Raw genomic sequence first — 18,586 nt, 5'->3', positions numbered from 1 at the left:
TTTGTCTATGTCTCTCTTCCCCACTGGACTGTGGATTGCTTCAGAGCAAAGTCTGTGTCTTTTTCATCTTGACTTTTCCGGGCCCAGCACCATGCCTGGCACATGCCCAGATGGAAATCAATATGGCCAGGACTTTTCATCCTACTGCTCTCCAGGGTTGATTTGACTGATCTGAATGACCATAGGAATGTCCCCTTCCCCTCTGTCAATTAGATGATCCCAGATGGACAAGGACACTCTGATCAAGGGCAGGTCAATAGCTTTCCTCTCCTGCTGAATTCCCTCACGAGCTCTCCAGACCTGACACATAGTAGATTCTCAATGAATATCTATTAAATATCTGGATGAACTAATGATCAGCACCACTGTTCTCTTGAATTAAGCTACATTTTATTTTCTCCATCTTATCTTTCAGGGAATCCTGATATCTCTGAATCCCCATAATGTAACAATGTGCCAACACTTACTAGACACTAAATAAATGTATAATAAATGAGTGAATGGACAAATGAAGTAATATCTTCATATGTTTTTCTTAAAAAGTACATGCACTCATTTTAATTCTTCATCCTGACACCCAGTGTGTTTACTAACCTGTTAAGAACTAGCTTTTCGCTTAGAGGGGCACCTGGGTGGCTCAGTCGTTAACTGTCTGCCTTTGGCTCGGGTCATGATCCCAGGGTCCTGGGATCGAGCCCTGCATCGGGCTCCCTGCTCCGCGGGAAGCCTGTTTCTCCCTCTCCCACTCCCCCTGCTTATGTTCCCTCTCTCGCTGTGTCTCTCTCTGTCAAATAAATAAAATCTTTATAAAAAAAAAAGAACTAGCTTTTCACTTAGAAATGGAATCTTGACAAATTGATGATAATTGAAATTATTTTGAAAACTTTATCTATGACAGTGTGATTTTTTTTTTTTAATTTCGGGCTCCTTTAGGTGTAGAATTTTTGAGTGGCTTTGATCTCTTCCATAGCTAATATAATTTAATGTATAAAACCATGATCCTCAGAGGAAGGGCTATCTCTTTTTTTAAGTGTAAATATTCAATAAATGTGGCACTGCTTTTAAGCATTTGGCTATAACTACATAAAATTTTACTAAAGTAGAAAGCTTGGCACCCCACCTAGCCCACAGTGAGGGCTCAGTGAGTACTTTGCTCATCATTTATTCATTCTCTTCTAGGCTTGAATGTGGAATGTAAGAATCAATGCTTCTGGAATATCAAAGCAATGCCCAATTTTAGTTGAGGACAACAATGCTCTTTCCTTAGCTACCATTCAATTATAACCTAGTTGCCAGGGACTAATAAAATATACTCTTTTTTTTGGCTAGGTATAAGCCAAGTGGATAGAAACTTCAGGCTGGGGAGGATTTTGTCTTGCTCAAAACTTACAGCAGTGCTCTCTAATGTATTTTCCTAATTTTGCACACTTCTCCCAGTAGAAAGTGTCTGACCAAACATCTTCAATATATGCATAATTATTTATTTATAAATGTTATACATTTATTACCATACTAATGTATATGTACTTTAAAAAAAAAGTCATCAAAGGGGTGATATAAAAATGAATAACGGTAGAAGTTCTTGTTTTCTTTCCTCACTCCAACAGATTGTTTTATAACTAGCCCACTGGTTAGTTATAAAACTAGAAGTCTTGGTGGAATCAATGTTCTCTGGGGTCACTGAGTACAGGGAACCCCAGCTCACCCATTGGCTCACTCCCTTCAATTAATCTTATCAAAAGTAACTGGCTTTAAACTTTTAAGAAAAAATTAGAATCCAATGATAGAATGATGATTTAAAAGGCTTTATTTCCAGAGGAACCAACTTTTTATGGTCATGCTAAATGCTGTACTTCACTCCAAATGAAAAGAACTAGATAGACTTCTGATTACACTGTAGGATAAAGAGAAAGGCAATAAAGCTGCAGTGTCCTCGAAGCATGCCAAAAGGAGTATGGTAAGGAAAAAGAGGGTTTTATCTCACAAGGCCATAAACACTGAAAAAATTAATTTTTCACTCCAGGAAATCAGCAGTCATCAACATGCTCTTTGCAAAACATTAAGATTTGTGATAATAACAAGTACTGCAATGGCACTCCGTGTGGTTCTCCACTTTGGCATTTCCCATCACTGTGGCCTAAAGGGAAAGGGAGAAAAAAAAAATGGATGGATGGACGAAATTGAAAAATGTTAAATAAAATTGTCTGTAGCCAGCTGGACTAAATAGATGCTTGTTCCATTTGCACATTCTCCATTTCAGCTAATATTTCACTCTAAAAGATTAGGTTTGCACTGTGTGTGTATGTTATACTCTCTTTCAACCTACCCCTCATCACCTCCACAGCTGTTCCTGTCATTCTGAATAAATCTAGCCTAAATCAAAAGGTTACTTTTGATTTAAGGGAACAAATCCCTGTACCAGTGTCAAGCAAAGGATGGGTCATTCGACACCTCTGACATTAAACCCCATGGATATGTTCTGGGGACATTTCTCAGGTTGGACTGTTAGAAAACTTCTGGGGCCTTCTAAGTTCTCACCTTGGTAAATGCTTTGGCCACACAGCATGTGGCTTCTGAGGTGATGTTCTTTGGGACCAACATTGTCTTCTTGGACCTTGCTGGAGTGGGATATGCTCTGGAGAAGCAGCAACCCATGCATTGATAAATTGGGGCACCCAACTTGGAGAAGTATTTGTTTTCCTTTAGCTTGCATTCTGGGCAACCTATCACCAAAAAGGCAAAGAGTAAAATAATCCAAAAATAACTCAAAAAGAAACAGGAGCACCTGGCTAAGGTGGTGGAGCATGTGACTCATGATCTAGGGATCCTAAAATCCAGCGCCACGTTGGGCATAGAGTTTATTTTTTTTTAATTGAAAAATAAATTTAAAAAAAGAAACTGAATTTTCCCTGATTATGAGATGGTAGCTTTCTTTTTCCATTGGAAATAGAAGAAAAATAATAAACACTTTTTGGCTGTTAACTTTCATGCATAGTATCTATTTGTACTGATTATATTTATTTTCACAGGAAATAATTTTTGCAGATATGCATGGGAGATCTCAAGAGTAGTAGCTTCTCACATAAACATAAAAAAAAGAGTAGTAGTTTCTGTCTCTTCAACCATGGATTCTCTCTCCCAATGCTAACAGCATGCCTATAGGGAGCACAAAACTTGACAGATAAAAACACCATGCTCACCTGAAAGGAGAATTTTGCCCAGAGGCAAAATATTTTCCCCTTTAGAACATGCTATTGTTTTCCCCCATGGAAACTCCAAATATTGACAGAGAAAAATGTGTCAGAATTAAGAAAGCTTGGTGAGTGGAGAGCCTGATATTAGATGGAGCATCCGCACTTGAGAACTGGGATTAAAATATTATCAATTGTCTAAGAAAAACCATAACCAATAGTAGCTCACAGTTTCATAGCATAAGGAATTATATCAGCTACTATATGAGATTTTTCAAATAATACAGCAAAACAAATACACTGCATAAAATGGTTTTGTTTTTCTCACTTGTTAACTGATGTGAAAATTCATCTACAAAGGCAATGTTAAAATCTTCTCAAATCTTCTAGGAGAAATGTAAAAAAAAAAAAAAACTGAGCTAAGTGAATAAAGAGCATTTTCTGCTTATAAAACTCAGATAAAGAATAATAAGGAATATAGTTCAGATGAAAATGTACATGCTGCTATTTAAATGGACATGTTAGATAAATTTTCACTATACATTTTCTGAACCTAATTTAACTTTATGTTTACAATCTAAAAGTGCCTGGATATATATCCAGCAGCAAAGATTTATCACATTTGAAAAGGAGGTGGAAATCTAATTAATGGAGTTATTGATGTACATCTAGAAATCTGTGTTTTTCCTATTACTGCAAATTCTTTTGGTCACATACCCTGCACTGCAAACTCTCCATCAGGAAAGGAATGGAGAATATGCAGAAACACAGACAATGTGGCCAGAATGATGGCTGCATATTTTCTGTAATAATCCATGGCTCTCCTGCAAAACAGACAAGGAAAACAAAGTTACTCTAAAATTGGCTTACCAGTCATAAAAACAACTAGTAGGTTTAACATTACTACTAATAATAGTCATCAGTGTCTTAAGACACCCCTTAGCTTACAGCTCCAAACACACTCTGGAGCCATGTAAATAAGAAAGCAATTTTTCCTTAGGAAAGAGCTAGGGAATCGAATCTTTCCATTTCACATATAAACTAATAGAATTGGACTTGATGCTAATAAAAAATTATCTTTTTAAATATATCATTCTGCTAAGCCTCAGTGTGCTTATTTGTAAGACATGAAACTTAAACTAGATAATGTCTAAGAAGACAGAGAGAGAGATAAGCTTATGTAAAATAGATAAGCTTATATATGATATATAAAATGTATAAGCAATTGAGTTCATCCTTCCCATTCCTACATTCCCAGGTAGGAGAACAGAAGGTAAGGACAATGTCTTTCCTGCTTTTTATTCACTGGTGGTAGTGAGCTCTAAGGCTCATTATCAGTATGCAACAGTAAATGCTAGCTCAGCAATGTGGCAAGAGTAGACAGCAGAGAATATTTATCAAAGTTTTCCTAAATGCATTTCTTGACTTATTTATACCTGTAGATACAGCTTTACCTAAACATTTTGAGTGCATAAGATCAGGCTAGCCAAGGTCAGCTGTGATTGACTGTATCCAGCACTGACCTCACCGCACCTGAGAATGGGGCGACAGGGAATTGGATTGTATCCCTACATATCCTACAAAAACTTCATATAAGATAAAATGGGCAAGTTTTTATTCCTATTTTTTAAGTGAAAATGTTATGGATTACTCATGTTCATACCATGAGAGATAAGATGAACAGAGCATCAATTACCAATAAAAAGACAATTCAGAACATTTAAAGGAGAATTAGCCCCAACTTTATAGAATCTCTTTTAGAAAATAGAGGAGGAAGGAATAGTTCCCAACTCATTTTTCAAGGCCACGATTACCCTGACACAAAAACCAGACCAATTCAGTATGAAAGGAAGAAAGAATGAATGAACGAAAGAAAGAAAACAAAAGACCAGTATACCTCATGAAATTAGATGCAAAAATTAAAAAAAAAAATCCTAAACAAAATAATAGCAAATTGAACCCAGAAATGTATAAGAAGATTTGTATATGACCAACTGCAAATAATTCACATATGCAAGGTTGGTTCAATATTTGAAAATCATTTAATGTAATCTACCATATCAATAAGATAAAGAAGAAAATCATATGATATATCAGTTGACACAGAAAAGCATTTGACAGCATTCAATACTCTTTCATAATAAAAAGTTTCCACAAACAAGAGCCAAAAGAGTTTTCTGAACTTGATAAAGAACATTTACAAAAACCTACGGCTGACATCATACCTAATGGTGAAAAACGAATGTTTTCCCCCCAAGATCAGCAACATGGCAAGGATGCCCACTCTCACCTGTTATTCAGTATACTACTGGAAGTTCTAGCCAGTGCAATATGGCAAGAAAAAGAAATTAAAGGCACACAAATTGAAAGGGAAGAAAAAAAATTATCTGTATATGTTTAAAAAAAAAAAAAAAAAGGAACCTACAGAAAAGGTCCTGGAACTAATTAGTGAGTTCAACAAGATTGCATGACATAAGATCAACACACAAAAATGAATTGCATTTCCTCATACTAAAAACAATAATGTGAAAACAAATTTAAAACATAATACCATTTACAATTGCTCCAAAGAAAATAAAATACTGGGGCACCTGGGTGGCTCAGTCGTTAAGCATCTGCCTTTGGCTCAGGTCATGATCTCAGGGTCCTGGGATCGAGCCTCGCATCAGGCTCCCTGATTGGCGGGGAGCCTGCTTCTCCCTCTCCCACTCCCCCTGCTTGTGTTCCCTCTATCGCTGTCTCTCTATATATATCAAATAAATAAATAAAATCTTTAAAAAAAAAAAGGAAAGAAAATACTTAAGTTTAAATCTACCAAAATATATATAGGACTTGTATGCTGAAAATTATGAAATAAATTAAAGAAAACCTAAATAAATGGAGAGACATATCAGGTTTATGAATTGGAAGACTCAACATGGTAAAGATGTCAATTATTTACAATTTGATCTTTTTATTGAATGAAATGCCTATCCAGACCCCAGAACAGCTTTTGTAGACATAAACAAGGTCATTGTTGAAAGGCAAAAGATCTAGAATAGCTAAAACAATTTAAGAAAGAAAAGTGGGAGGACTCACTATTCGCAGTGTTAAGACTTAGTATACAGCAACAGTAATCAAAACTGAGTGTACTGGCAGAGGGATAGATACATAGACCAGTAGAACAAAACAGAGAACCCAGAAATAGACCCACACAAATGTGGCCAGCTGGCTTTTGACAAAGATGCCAAAACAATTTAGCAGGAATTCAACCTTTCCAACAATGGCTGTCGGTACAACTGGACATCCATAGGCAAACAAACAAAAATTGAATGTAAACTTCATACCTTGTATGAAAATCATTGAAAATGAATTATAGACAAATGTAAAATGTGAAACTATAAAATTTTTATTAAAAAATAGAAAAAAAATTGGGGGACCAAGGGCTAGGTTAAGAGTTTTTAGAGTTAACAGAAACATGACCCATAAAAGAAAAATTAATAAATTGGACCTCATCCAAATTATGGGTTAATCCTTTGTTAAGAAGATAAAAATACAAGGCACAGACTTGAAGAAAATATTTGCAAGCCACATATCCAACAAAGGGCTAGTATCTAGAATAGACAATAAGCTCTCAAAACTCAACAGAAAAAAAAATCCAATTAGAAAATGGGTGTTGCAGGGGCACCTGGGTGGCTCAGTCTGTTAGGTGACTGACTCTTGGTTTCCACTCAGGTCATGGCCTCAGGGTCATGACATTGAGCCCCACATCAGTCTCTGCACTCAGCAGGGAATCTGCTTGAGATTTTCCCTCTCCATCTCGTCTACCCTTCCCCCACTCTCTCTCTCTCTCTCTCTCAAATAAATAAATAAAATCTTTAAAAAAGAGAAAGAGAGAGAGAAGAAGAAAATGGGTTTTGCAGCAGAAAGGATATCTAGATGGCAAATACGTACAAGGAAAGCATTTAACATCATCAGCCATTAGTAACATGCAAATTAAAACTACAGCGAACTAGTACATATCCATGAGAATAACTAAAACAAAACATAATAATAATACCAAACGCTGATATGGATGCAGAGAAACAGGATAATTCAAACATTGTTGGGAGAAAATAAAATGAAAAATCATTTGGGAGTTTCTTTCTTTTTTTTTTTTTAAGATTTTTATTTATTTATTTGTCAGAGAGAGGGAGAGAGCACACAAGCAGTGGGAGCAGAAGGCAGAGGGAGAGGGAGAAGCAGGCTCCCTGCTGAGCAGGGAGCCCCATGTGGAACTCGGATCCCAGGATGCTGGGATCATGACCCGAGCCGAAGGCAGGCGCTTAACCGACTGAGCCACCCAGGCGCCCCATTTGGGGGTTTCTTATAAAACTTACCATATAACCCAACAGTTGTACTCAGGCATTTATCTCAAAGAGATGAAAATTATGTTCATACAAAACTTGTATACAAAGGTTCAGAGCAGCTTTATTTATAATAGGCAAGAACTGGAAACCATCCAAACTGCTTTCAATAGATAAATAGTTATAGAAGCAATAGTACATCCACACCAGCGAATACTATGTGGCAACAAAAAGAACACATTATTGATACACATGCAAGGCAGATAGATCTCAAAGATACTGTGTTGAGTGAAGGTTGCATGCTGCATGATTCCATTTATATAACACTCTATATAATAAAATAAAATTAGAGAGATGCCAAATAAATCAGCAGTTTTAAGGAGTTAGTGTTGGGGAGGGAGTTGAGGTGGGGATAAGTGTGGCTATAAAGAGAGCCACATGGTGATGGAACAGTTCTGAATCTTGATTGTGATATTTGTCACACTATTGTACACATGGGATAAAATTGCATGGAACTACACACACATTCACACACACATACACGCGCGCACACACAATACCAGTGAAATCTGACTAAGCTCTGTGGGTTGTACCGAAGTCAATTTCCTGGTTTTCACATCCTACTACAGCAAGGCACAGTATTATCTTTGGGAGAAACTGGCTGAAGTATACCCAGGACTTCTCTGTACATATTTTTGCAACTTCTAAATCTATAATTTTTCAAAACAAAAAGTTTATTTAAAAAAAAAAGGCATTCTAAAATAAGATTTAAAATTGCATGAGTCAAAATTTGTGGTTATTTTTCATGCAGATTGACAGAATGAGGCCATATTTTTGCCAAAGGTTTATATCAACCTATACATCTTTTAAGAAAAAAAATTGTCAGCAGAACTAACAGTTTATAATATAGAAAAACAAACCGTATAAATATAGGTACGGCTAAAACAAAGGTATGTTATTATTTCTCCCTGACGTATATACTTATACATGAGTAATTATAGGTTTTATTTATCTCCACACCTAATTAGCACCAAACAAACATTGTTCTAAGTTGGTGGTTCTCAAAGTGTGATCTGGGGACTCTCAACACTTTTCAGTGAGTTTGTGAGGTAAAAATGATTTTCATAGTAATTCTAAGATACTATTCACCTTTTTCGTTCTCAGCCTCTCATGAGTCTTCAGAGAAATTTTCTAGAGGCTATATGACATGTGCAATTGCAACAGATGGAGTAAAGATGCACATGGGAATCTAGCTATGTTCTACTAGGCCAGTTTTTCAAAAAAAAATTATAGAAAGATAAAACCATGCCACCCTTCTTACTAATTTTTTTGTTTTGGAAGTTGTCATTTTTTTATAAATGTATATTTGTGTTAACATGTGATGGGTTAATTCGTACTGTTTTAAAATGAATACATATGTTAAAACTTTTTCTAACATTTCTAAATCAGTAAATATTGAGAAATATAACTTCATAAAAAATTCTTTGGACTCTTCAACAATTTTTAAGAACATAAACAGTTTCTGAGACCAAAAAATCTGAGAACCACTGCTTAAGTGATATACAAAGCCACAAGGAAATTTTCAGAATTGAAACTGGTTTCCTTTTTTAAACTAGTATCATTTTTGTGCTTTGATATTGCAGCTCATATATTATGAAAATTCAGCATTATGCAGCGAACAATTATATCAGAATTAATTCAGAGAGAAACATTTATAACAAGATTGCAGAATGTGAGAGTATGAAGTCAACGCACATTTCAGAATCTGCTTTATGATAAAATGAAGAGAAGATTGAAAAAGCAGAACCAAAGTCACCATTGCTGTAGCTTTCAGTAACAGAAGTGAATTTATCTTTATTTTAAAAAGAAATGGGGTTAATCAAGCAGAAAAGGATTAACCTTCAAATCTTGAAAACATTTTAGTAAATATTTTTATCATTCTAATCACCTTTAGGTCCTTCTGTTTTGGAATTTGGGAGAAAAACATCAGGACAGGAAAAATAATTACGTTCAGCTGGGATTTATGCTATTTTGCACAATATGCTCAATCTAAATCAGAGTTCCTCACCTCAGCCTCTTTTGGCATTCCGAGTGAGTACCTTGCAGACTTCACAGACTCTGTACATCTGACCCCACAGTGCATCTCCAGTGTGCACTCAACATGCTCTTACCTCCCGCCGCCTGCCACATCAGAATGGTGTGAGTCTGAGAGAATGTATGTTTTCTCAGCTTGGCCGGGAAAGCCTCTCTCCTCCATCTCAGTCCATCCACCTCAGTCCTTTAAGGAGCTGCCCAGCCACCAGCTTCCCCGTGAAGGTTTCAAACAACCCCAAAGCCAGAATACATAATTCTCTCCATTGCATCCACCTACCGTTTTTCTTAGAATTCTTAGATGAAGTTCCACAATCTGCCCTGACTCTAGCCAGTTATGTACATGTTGGTCTCTCCATTTCTGCAAAAACCTCCTAAGGGTAGAAACTATGCCCCTCTGATCCACCACCATCCCCGGCCTAGCGTCTTGCACAGGGTAGATGCAATTATGTTGCATTGGGACTTTAGAACAGCAATAATAGTATCGACCCAAAGTTGCTAATGTAGAACTGTCATGAAGGAACAAGATAACTCTTGAATGGGGACTTAGAATAAATGTTTAATAAAGTAAAATAATTTCAAATAATAAATTCATTAGAGACCGTCTGTTCTCACAGAATTCCCTAATTTGTAGCTGGCCAATATGTGGAACTATAAGTGTTAAATATGCCACAGATAGAAGCCACTCTATGCTAAGATATAAAAGTCATAAGAATTAAAAGAAAGCATCTGGGGCGCCTGGGTGGCTCAGTCGTTGGGCGTCTGCCGTCGGCTCAAGTCATGGTCCCAGGGTCCTGGGATCGAGCCCCACATCGGGCTCCCTGCTCCGCGGGAGGCCTGCTTCTCCCTCTCCCACTCCCTCTGCTTGTGTTCCCTCTCTCGCTGTCTCTCTCTCTCTTTCTCTCCATCAAAATAAATAAACAAAATGTTTTTTTAAAAAAGAAAGCATTAATAAAAAGCATACATAAGAGCTTCAAGGTTTAAATTGGGTGTCTCATCTCTGAATTTACATCAAACTATATGTGTGCACAAATTTAAATTCTTGATAAGACTGAGAAAAAGATAGCATTCTTGAAAGTATAAAAGAATATTATTGCCAGAATTTAATATTATTATTTAATGTTTTCATAGTATTATTTATTGTGATTATATATAATTAATATATTTAATGATTTACAAAATAGGTAAACTCTCTACCAGTACACACAAGCTAGCTAGATAGATAGATAGACCAAGTATCCTATACATACACACACACACACCCTGTATGTCAAATGGGGTACAAAAACGGACACTCCACTTTTTGATGTGGATGCGGCACACATACTCTCATGCTACAGAGGGAATTTAGTCTAAGATACTTTTGTGGCATTCTTTGGAAACACAACCTGCTATCACATGAAAACTTAGGGGCAATGAATAACCAGGGGGCTTCTCTTTGCAGCCCCTCTGCTCTGTTTTTATCACAGGAAAAAATCCTTGGGGCGCCTGGGTGGCTCAGTGGGTTAAGCGACTGCCTTCGGCTCAGGTCATGATCCTGGAGTCCCTGGATCGAGTCCCGCATCGGGCTCCCTGCTCGGCGGGAAGTCTGCTTCTCCCTCTGACCCTCCCCCCTCTCATGCTCTCTCTCTCTGTCAAATAAATAAATAAAATCTAAAAAAAAAAATCCCTATAAAGTTAGGTGCTTGTCTATCAACAATCCTGGCCTGTCTGCCGGAGTATGGAAAGACCTCAATGGTAATTAAATATGTTTTTATACACTTATATATGGGTAGATGTGTGTGTCTCTATGTGTGTACAGATCGGTACACCCAGGTATACACACATATACGGAAATATACATATACATAAAAGATTGCTCCAAGAAGATTACAAGTGTTTGGTACAATATGACATCCCGTCCTTCGCTTGCAAAGACGCTGCCATTGCTCCCCCCCCTGCCCCACCCCCACCAGAGAGTAAGGTTTTCAGTTTTTCTCAAGGTGGTGATGGCAGGGGTGACTCATCCATACTCTCCACACCCAGAAGCCCGTATGACTCATAGCGTGCTTTTGAGATGACTGGCTAAGACTAGAGGCACAATTCTTTGTTAACAAAATGGTAGAAATCTAACTGACTTCTAGAGGGTTAGTTAACCTAAGGTTTCACCTCATTAGCCCCATCTAACCCAGCTAACTACCAAGGAGAGGAAAAGCCAGCTGCCTTCAATGACCAGTAACTAATGAAAGGGAAGCTTTAAAGTAAAGTCTTTAATCCCTGGCACATTGCCTGGCATGAGATAGGTATTCAATAATTGTTTATTAAACAGAGGATAGGCCTGTTGGTTTTGCGTCTTGCCTGGTGAGAGAAGATAGCCATAGCTCACCTTGCGGAAAGATTTGAAGGAAGAAAGTCACAAGGGAAAGTAGAATGTTTGGAATCCATCATCCCACAACTTCCACAGAGTAGGTTCACCTCTGCCTCCTGCTGAGTGACCACCTCTGTTTCCAGGTGGACGAATTTAAAGAGTTTGGGGCCAGTAGTAAGGAAACTCAGTTTGGAGTGACCCTGGCAACTATTTTTCTTTGCTCATGCACTCTAGTTGCAGTAAGTGGGTTTCAACCTTGTTCTTGTAATGTGTTCTGCACCGCAGGTCCAGCCTGAGTGTCTTGCATGATCCCATGCTCCAGCCCTTAGCCTCAATAATCCTCCAGGCTCCCAGTTCTTCCAAGTAGACATTCAAACATTGCTTCCAAGCACCACAGACACCTTCAGACCCGTTAACACATTCACTGATAGTTTTTCCAAAGGTGGTGATGTGGATGGCTGGGCAATTGGGAGGACAGGGAGAGAAGTTAATGCTCCCTCAATCTGTCCCCAGTCATTTCATCCACTCTTGGATATAGATAATTACTATTTTCTCTATCTTATAAAAAGATGAGTTGGGGGGGGGCAACTGGGTGGCTCAGTCAGTTAAGTGCCTTTGGCTCAGGTCATGATCCCAGGGTCCTGGGATTGAGCCTCCCGTGGAGCTCCCTGCTCTGTAGGAGTCTCCTTCTCCCTCTCCCTTAGGGCCCCCCCCCACTCGTGCTTGCTCTCTCTCTCATGCTAGCTCTCTCAAATAAATGAAATCTTTAAAAAATAATTTAAAAATAGAATAAAAATAAGTAAATAAAAAGATGAGTTTGGGATAATTTGACGGGAGCTCAGTGCTGTTAAGTGCAAAATGTAAGGTCCAAGTTGAACCCTTGAAAGGTTTAAAGACTTTGAATAAGCACCTGCTACATGTCAGGCACCGTGCCAAGCACGGATGACACAAACTTGAATAAGATTCCTGCTATCTGACCCAGATACAAAAGCAAGTAACTATGAGAGTGAAGAATGCTGTAATGAAAGCATTTGTCAACACCGAGGCATTTGCTGGGTGGAGGACATGAAAAAGGAGAGATGACAAGCAAATGAGAATAAAGAACATCTTCTTGACCGAAAGAGAATCTCTACAGCAGTAAATACATATTTTAGTATTTTGATATTTGTGCAGGAGTTTCATGGATCCAGTAGTCCCCATAATTTATGAAGCAGCTACAGGAGGCAAACAGTGCCTCAAAGTGCCCCAGGATCCAGAGGAAAATAAGGCCAAGTGAAGTCACACAGCTCAGTGGCAATATTTGGGATGGGATTTCTGTCTATCAATCACTTAAGAGCATTTTGTGCCTCTTTCATTGGGGCTGCCCACATGCCATCCAGACTGAGGAAGACCCAGAAACTTTGGGGGCACGTGAGTCATGGCCACGGCAGCCTGGACAAGCACTGGAAGCACCCAGTGGCCAGGGTCATGCTGGTGCTTCCATCATCGGCACAGGATCAACTTCGACAAATAACACCCAGGTTACATTGGAGAAGTTGGTATGAGGCATGACCACTTAACGAGGAACCAGAGCTTCTGCCCAGCTGTCAACCTTGATAAACTGTGGGACCAAGTCCGTCAGCAGACTCAGGGGAAATGCAGCCAGAAACAGGACTGGAGCTGCTCCTATCATTGATGTGGTGCGATCTGGCTACTGTGAAGTTTGGGCAAAGGGAAAGCTCCCAGAACAGCCTGTCATGGTGAAGGTCAAATTCTTCAGTAGAAGAGCTGAGAAGAAGAAATGGGGGGCAGGGGGGGAGCAGGTTGTGTCCTGGTAGCTGGAAGCCTTGTGGAGGGAGAAGGTTTATTAAATGCCAAAAAGTGCTTTACGAAAACAACAACAACAACAGTGCTTTCACAAAATCTTTAAAGGGAGCCAACTTGTTTTCCAGATGAAATGGGGAGAAAGAAAATGGAAAAAAAGGGTCCCATGGACAAGAGAAATATACAGCACAACTTGTACAATTTATGCTTTACAAAAAACAGGGGTTTCCACAAAGAAGCACCAAACAAAAGATGACCTTAAGATAGTTATCTTAAAAAATATTTATTTTAAAAATAAAGGAAAAAAGCAAGCAGTAATTAGAAGAAAACTGAAGGGCTTATGGATTTATGAAAATGATTTTAATCCCTTTATGACCATTCTTTTAACCATAATATTTTAAGAAGTTTCTTTTCTCTTTTTTTAAGATTTTATTTATTTATTTGACAGAGAGAGAGGCACAGTGAGAGAGGGAACACAAGCAGAGGGAGTAGGAGAGGGAGAAGCAGGCTTCCCACCAAGCAGGGAGCCCGATATGGGGCTTGATCCCAGGACCCTGGGACCATGACCTGAGCCAAAGGCAGACGCTTAAAGACTGAGCCACCCAGGCGCCCCAAGAAGTTTCTTTTCTTAATTGAATAAATTTAAGGGGCTTATAATAAGATGCATACTTTCTACTTTAATTGTTATTTAAAAGCACTTACAATGTTAACTTAATTATGTAATTAAAATCTTGGTTTTTCCATTACCCTCTGGTTTTCCTAGCACATCAGCATTTTTTAATTGTCTGCATACTAAATCAATCAGAAATTTTGATAAGACAGGCTCTATGCACCATAAAATACTGTTCTAAATGAGAATGTCAAATGTTTGTTGTTTTAAGATACCCAATTTTTTAAATTAACATTATTAGAGTAATAAATGCTGGCAGGAATAAAATATTGGATAGTATCAATTTAACACTCAGAAAAGTAAAATACCTAAAAGCTAGAAAAGTTTTATATGGAGCATTATTATAGTAATATAAGAATGTTTCTTGTAACTTTTAAAATTTGTGCATTGTATTTTGTTATGTTTATCTGAGCTATTTTTATGCAATCTTTTGACACACCAAGCATCATTCCCATTTAAAAGCATTAAAGCATAAAAACATATTTCATTTGCCTTGAAGTTTTTCAATAACAGAATAGAGAGGCCAGGATTATTGATTTCTCTTCCCTGGCACCTTATTTTATAAGGATTTATTTTTCTGTGATAAAAACAGCAGAAGAGCTTCAAAGAGAAGCTCCTTTGTTGTTCATTTCCCCTAAGTTTTCATTTCTATGGCAGGTTGTACTTCCCAAAGATGGCAACAAAAATATCTCTCAGCCTACATTCCTTCTGTACTATGACTTTGCCATTTCCACGTCAAAACACAATGTGTCTAGGGGCGCCTGAGTGGCTCAGTCAGTTGAGCATCTGCCTTTGGCTCAGGTCATGATCTCAGGGTCCTGGGATTGAGTCCCACATCGGGCTCCCTGCTCAGTGGGGAATCTGCTTCTCCCTCTCCCTCTGCCTGCCGCTCCCCGCTCATGCTGTCTCTCAAATAAATGAATAAATCTTAAAAAAAAAAAAACCCACAGTGTGTCTATTTTTGTACGCCATTTGAGTGAGGTAGGCCCTCTGACCACCGAAACCAATAGAATATGGCAGGAGCAACATTGGGCCAGTTGTTGGCTGTATCCCTGCCCTCTCCTGGCAGTTCTTGCTTCCTGTCTCTTAGAAGACAGTTGCCATATAGAAAGTGCTACTACTCTGAGACCACCCTACGATAAGAAGCCAAGCCACATGGAGAGAAAAAAGAAGTCCAAGAAGTAAGAAATGAAGAAGCCATCCTAGATGACCAGTCCAGTTGAGCCTCCAGAGGACTCCAACCCCAGCCACTATCTGATCACAAATACATGAGAAACTCGAGTTAAAAACTGCCCAGGTGAGCCCGGGGCTACCTACAGAACCATGAGAGAGCAATAACTTGTTGTACCCACTAAGTTTGGGGGTAGTTTGATGCACAGCAATAGATCACTGGAACAATTATCTATTGCTCTCTCATAACAAAAATTTTTCCTCCAGGGTCTGAAATATAGGACCCCAATCTTGCCTTTCTGCTTTCTCTTCTTTCTACTGTCTCCTTACTTTTCCTCTGTGGGAGGATATTTATATAACACGTATTCAGTTACTCTATTTGGGAAATGCAGCAACGTGTGAAAAAAAAATTTGGAGTTAGCATTCTACACAGTATCTGCAACACTGACTTCGGGAATAATAATAACTCTCTGCTTTAAAAATAATTCCTACATTTAATGGAGCACTTGTGTGTGCTAGATGTTCTTTTGGGCACCTTGAACACATAAACATATTCAATACTCATGACAATCTTGTGAAGTATTCTTTTCATTTTGGCAGATAAAGAAATTCTTGAGGCAAAGTAACCCAGAAAAAGTCAGAAAATTTGTTGCTCGTGGAGCCAAGATTTTAGAATATCGCTTTACAATTCTAAACTCCAGGCTCTGAACCACACTTCACTATACTGCCTTCAAATCTTTATATTTTACAATGAAGTTCTTAAATGATTTTTTCAGATGGTATATCCCTAAATAAGATGCTGACATTTTTTGTTTAGAGCAACATTATGTTGTGCCAGCTTAAATATAACTTGCCCATGTAATTTTTTATTTTACGTATTTATCTGACTTCACCTTCTTCAGAACAGCCTTAAGAAAGCTATTTCATTTGGATAAAAAGGCATTTTATACCCGATCAAGTATGAGGACTAGTGTCTGACTGGGGGAGAAAGGGGGAAACACTGGTTTTCACGTACATTCCTTTGTTTGATTCTCTTTACACCTCCATGAGGAAAGCATTATTATGGCACCTATTTCATAGACTGGAAAACTACACTTCAGAAAATTAAAGGGATCTGCCAAGATCACTTGGAAAGTAATCCGATCCTAAGATCATACTTTTTCCACCTGTACCACCCCTATGGCCCAGAAGTACTTAGTTAATCCATTACCGCCTTTAGGACATTGATTTACATATAGATCATGTTGTTAACAATTGTCTTTTCTAATTTGATTCCCAATATTGCCCTCGATTCCACACTCAGTTCAGCCTAAGCCCCCTCTAAACCCTCTCTTTGTCTTAGACCCCAGCAGATTAAGGATGCTAGAGCATTTTTATAATGTTATCTCTGAGTCTGATGAACCAAGAAATTGCCAGATTACTTTGTGCAACATTACAATAGGTAATGCTGAAATGTTATACACCAAAACCAGAATTTGCAAAGATCATAAATTGATACCAAACTACTCTAGGATTCACAGTCTGTAAAAATAGAAGTTTGGTGCTATGGGTCATACTGTTCTCAATGGAAATATTAATTGATTCCTGTACATTTTCTCTTTGTGAAAGCACATTATCTTGATCTTTTTTTGAACAAGATGCACATTACCTTCAAAAAAAAAAAAAAGAGAGATGCACATTACCTTCTAATTTTGCTATTTCTATTTCCCAGCTCTTACTTGAGTTTTCATGTAAATTTGAGTCCCACATTTATAAGAAATGTACAATGAAACCGAGAATCTGTTCTGGGACATAATCAATCGCTTTTCTAACATTGTTCACATGCTACCCTTTTCAGCAGGAAATGGTAAGAAATATGACTCAAAATTTCAAAACCTCTATTACTGCAAAAAAAAAGAGAGAGAAAAGAAACTTAAACCAAAACCAAAGTTAAAATTGAAATGAAATCACGTGAGCTTTTCATAAATGGTAACTGTTCTTATCTTTTTTTTAAATATTTCAAGACTATAGCAAAGTATTACAATGCAATTTGGATGACTAATATTTTAAATAATTGATTTGGTGTTAGGTCAAGTAATTATTTAAAAGACATCATCAGAAAATTATAAAGATTCCTCTCATCTAACATAAAAAAATCTTATTTTTGAGTGGGGAAAGGATTATAAGTGCTTAAGAAATAAAAGTTCCTGTGAAGTTTAAATGGAGTTTCTGTATTCCCAAGGGACCCATAATTCTTCCATGTGTCCAAATCCTGTTCCTCAACACTAATAAAGAGGGACAAGAGAGCACTTTTATTTTCTAGTCTCAATTTCCCAGTAAGCTGCCATTTCAACTAGTGCTCATGTAAATATAACTAAGGTTAGCAAAAGTTTCCAGAAACTCTCATTGGAACACACCCAACTAGATTTGTTCAAGGGATTCAAAATTACAAAATCATCAGTAATAACTGGACAAATAGCACTGACTCTTATTTTTGTAGCATTTTATGAAAGAAGAAAATGGAAACAATGTTGTCTGAAAATTGTCAGTGTTACTGTATTCAAGTCTACAGGAGAACATCTATTCAAAAGATACCAGAAGCTATGGTCATTCGGCTAAACAAGTGAGCTGCTTTATCACTGGCCAGATTGAAGATATAGCTATACATCATTTAAAAACTGATTTGGGGCTCCTGGGTAGCTCAGTCGGTTAAGCGTTTGACTCTCGATTTCGGCTCAGGTCATCATCTCAGGGTCCTTGGATCCAGCGGAGGAGAGTCTGGCTCCCCACTCAGCAGGGAGTCTGCTTAAGATTCTTTCTCTCGGGGCGCCTGGGTGGCTCAGTTGGTTAAGCGACTGCCTTCGGCTCGGGTCATGATCCTGGAGTCCCGGGATCGAGTCCCGCATCGGGCTCCCTGCTCGGCAGGGAGTCTGCTTCTCCCTCTGACCCTCCCCCCTCTCATGTGCTCTCTCTCTCATTCTCTCTCTCAAATAAATAAATAAAATCTTTA

At 38.1% G+C, this 18,586-nt stretch overlaps 1 protein-coding gene across 1 annotated transcript in view; it reads right to left on the bottom strand.

The window, feature by feature from the left end:
* Positions 1-1,964: 1,964 nt before the first annotated feature.
* CGA (glycoprotein hormones, alpha polypeptide) overlaps positions 1,965-18,586 on the bottom strand; it is a 17,327-nt gene continuing 705 nt past the window's right edge. Inside the window, exons 2-4 of the mRNA XM_021693446.1 lie at positions 3,909-4,015; positions 2,539-2,723; positions 1,965-2,137 (exon numbers count right to left, since the gene is read on the bottom strand). Coding sequence (XP_021549121.1) covers positions 2,060-2,137; positions 2,539-2,723; positions 3,909-4,008 — 363 coding nt within the window. The 5' untranslated portion in view covers positions 4,009-4,015 and the 3' untranslated portion in view covers positions 1,965-2,059. The remainder of the gene's footprint in view (positions 2,138-2,538; positions 2,724-3,908; positions 4,016-18,586) is intronic.

This window comes from Neomonachus schauinslandi, chromosome 8 (assembly GCF_002201575.2).
Source record: "Neomonachus schauinslandi chromosome 8, ASM220157v2, whole genome shotgun sequence".
NCBI lineage: Eukaryota > Metazoa > Chordata > Mammalia > Carnivora > Phocidae > Neomonachus > Neomonachus schauinslandi.
This window is presented reverse-complemented; position numbering and strand designations above follow the sequence as displayed.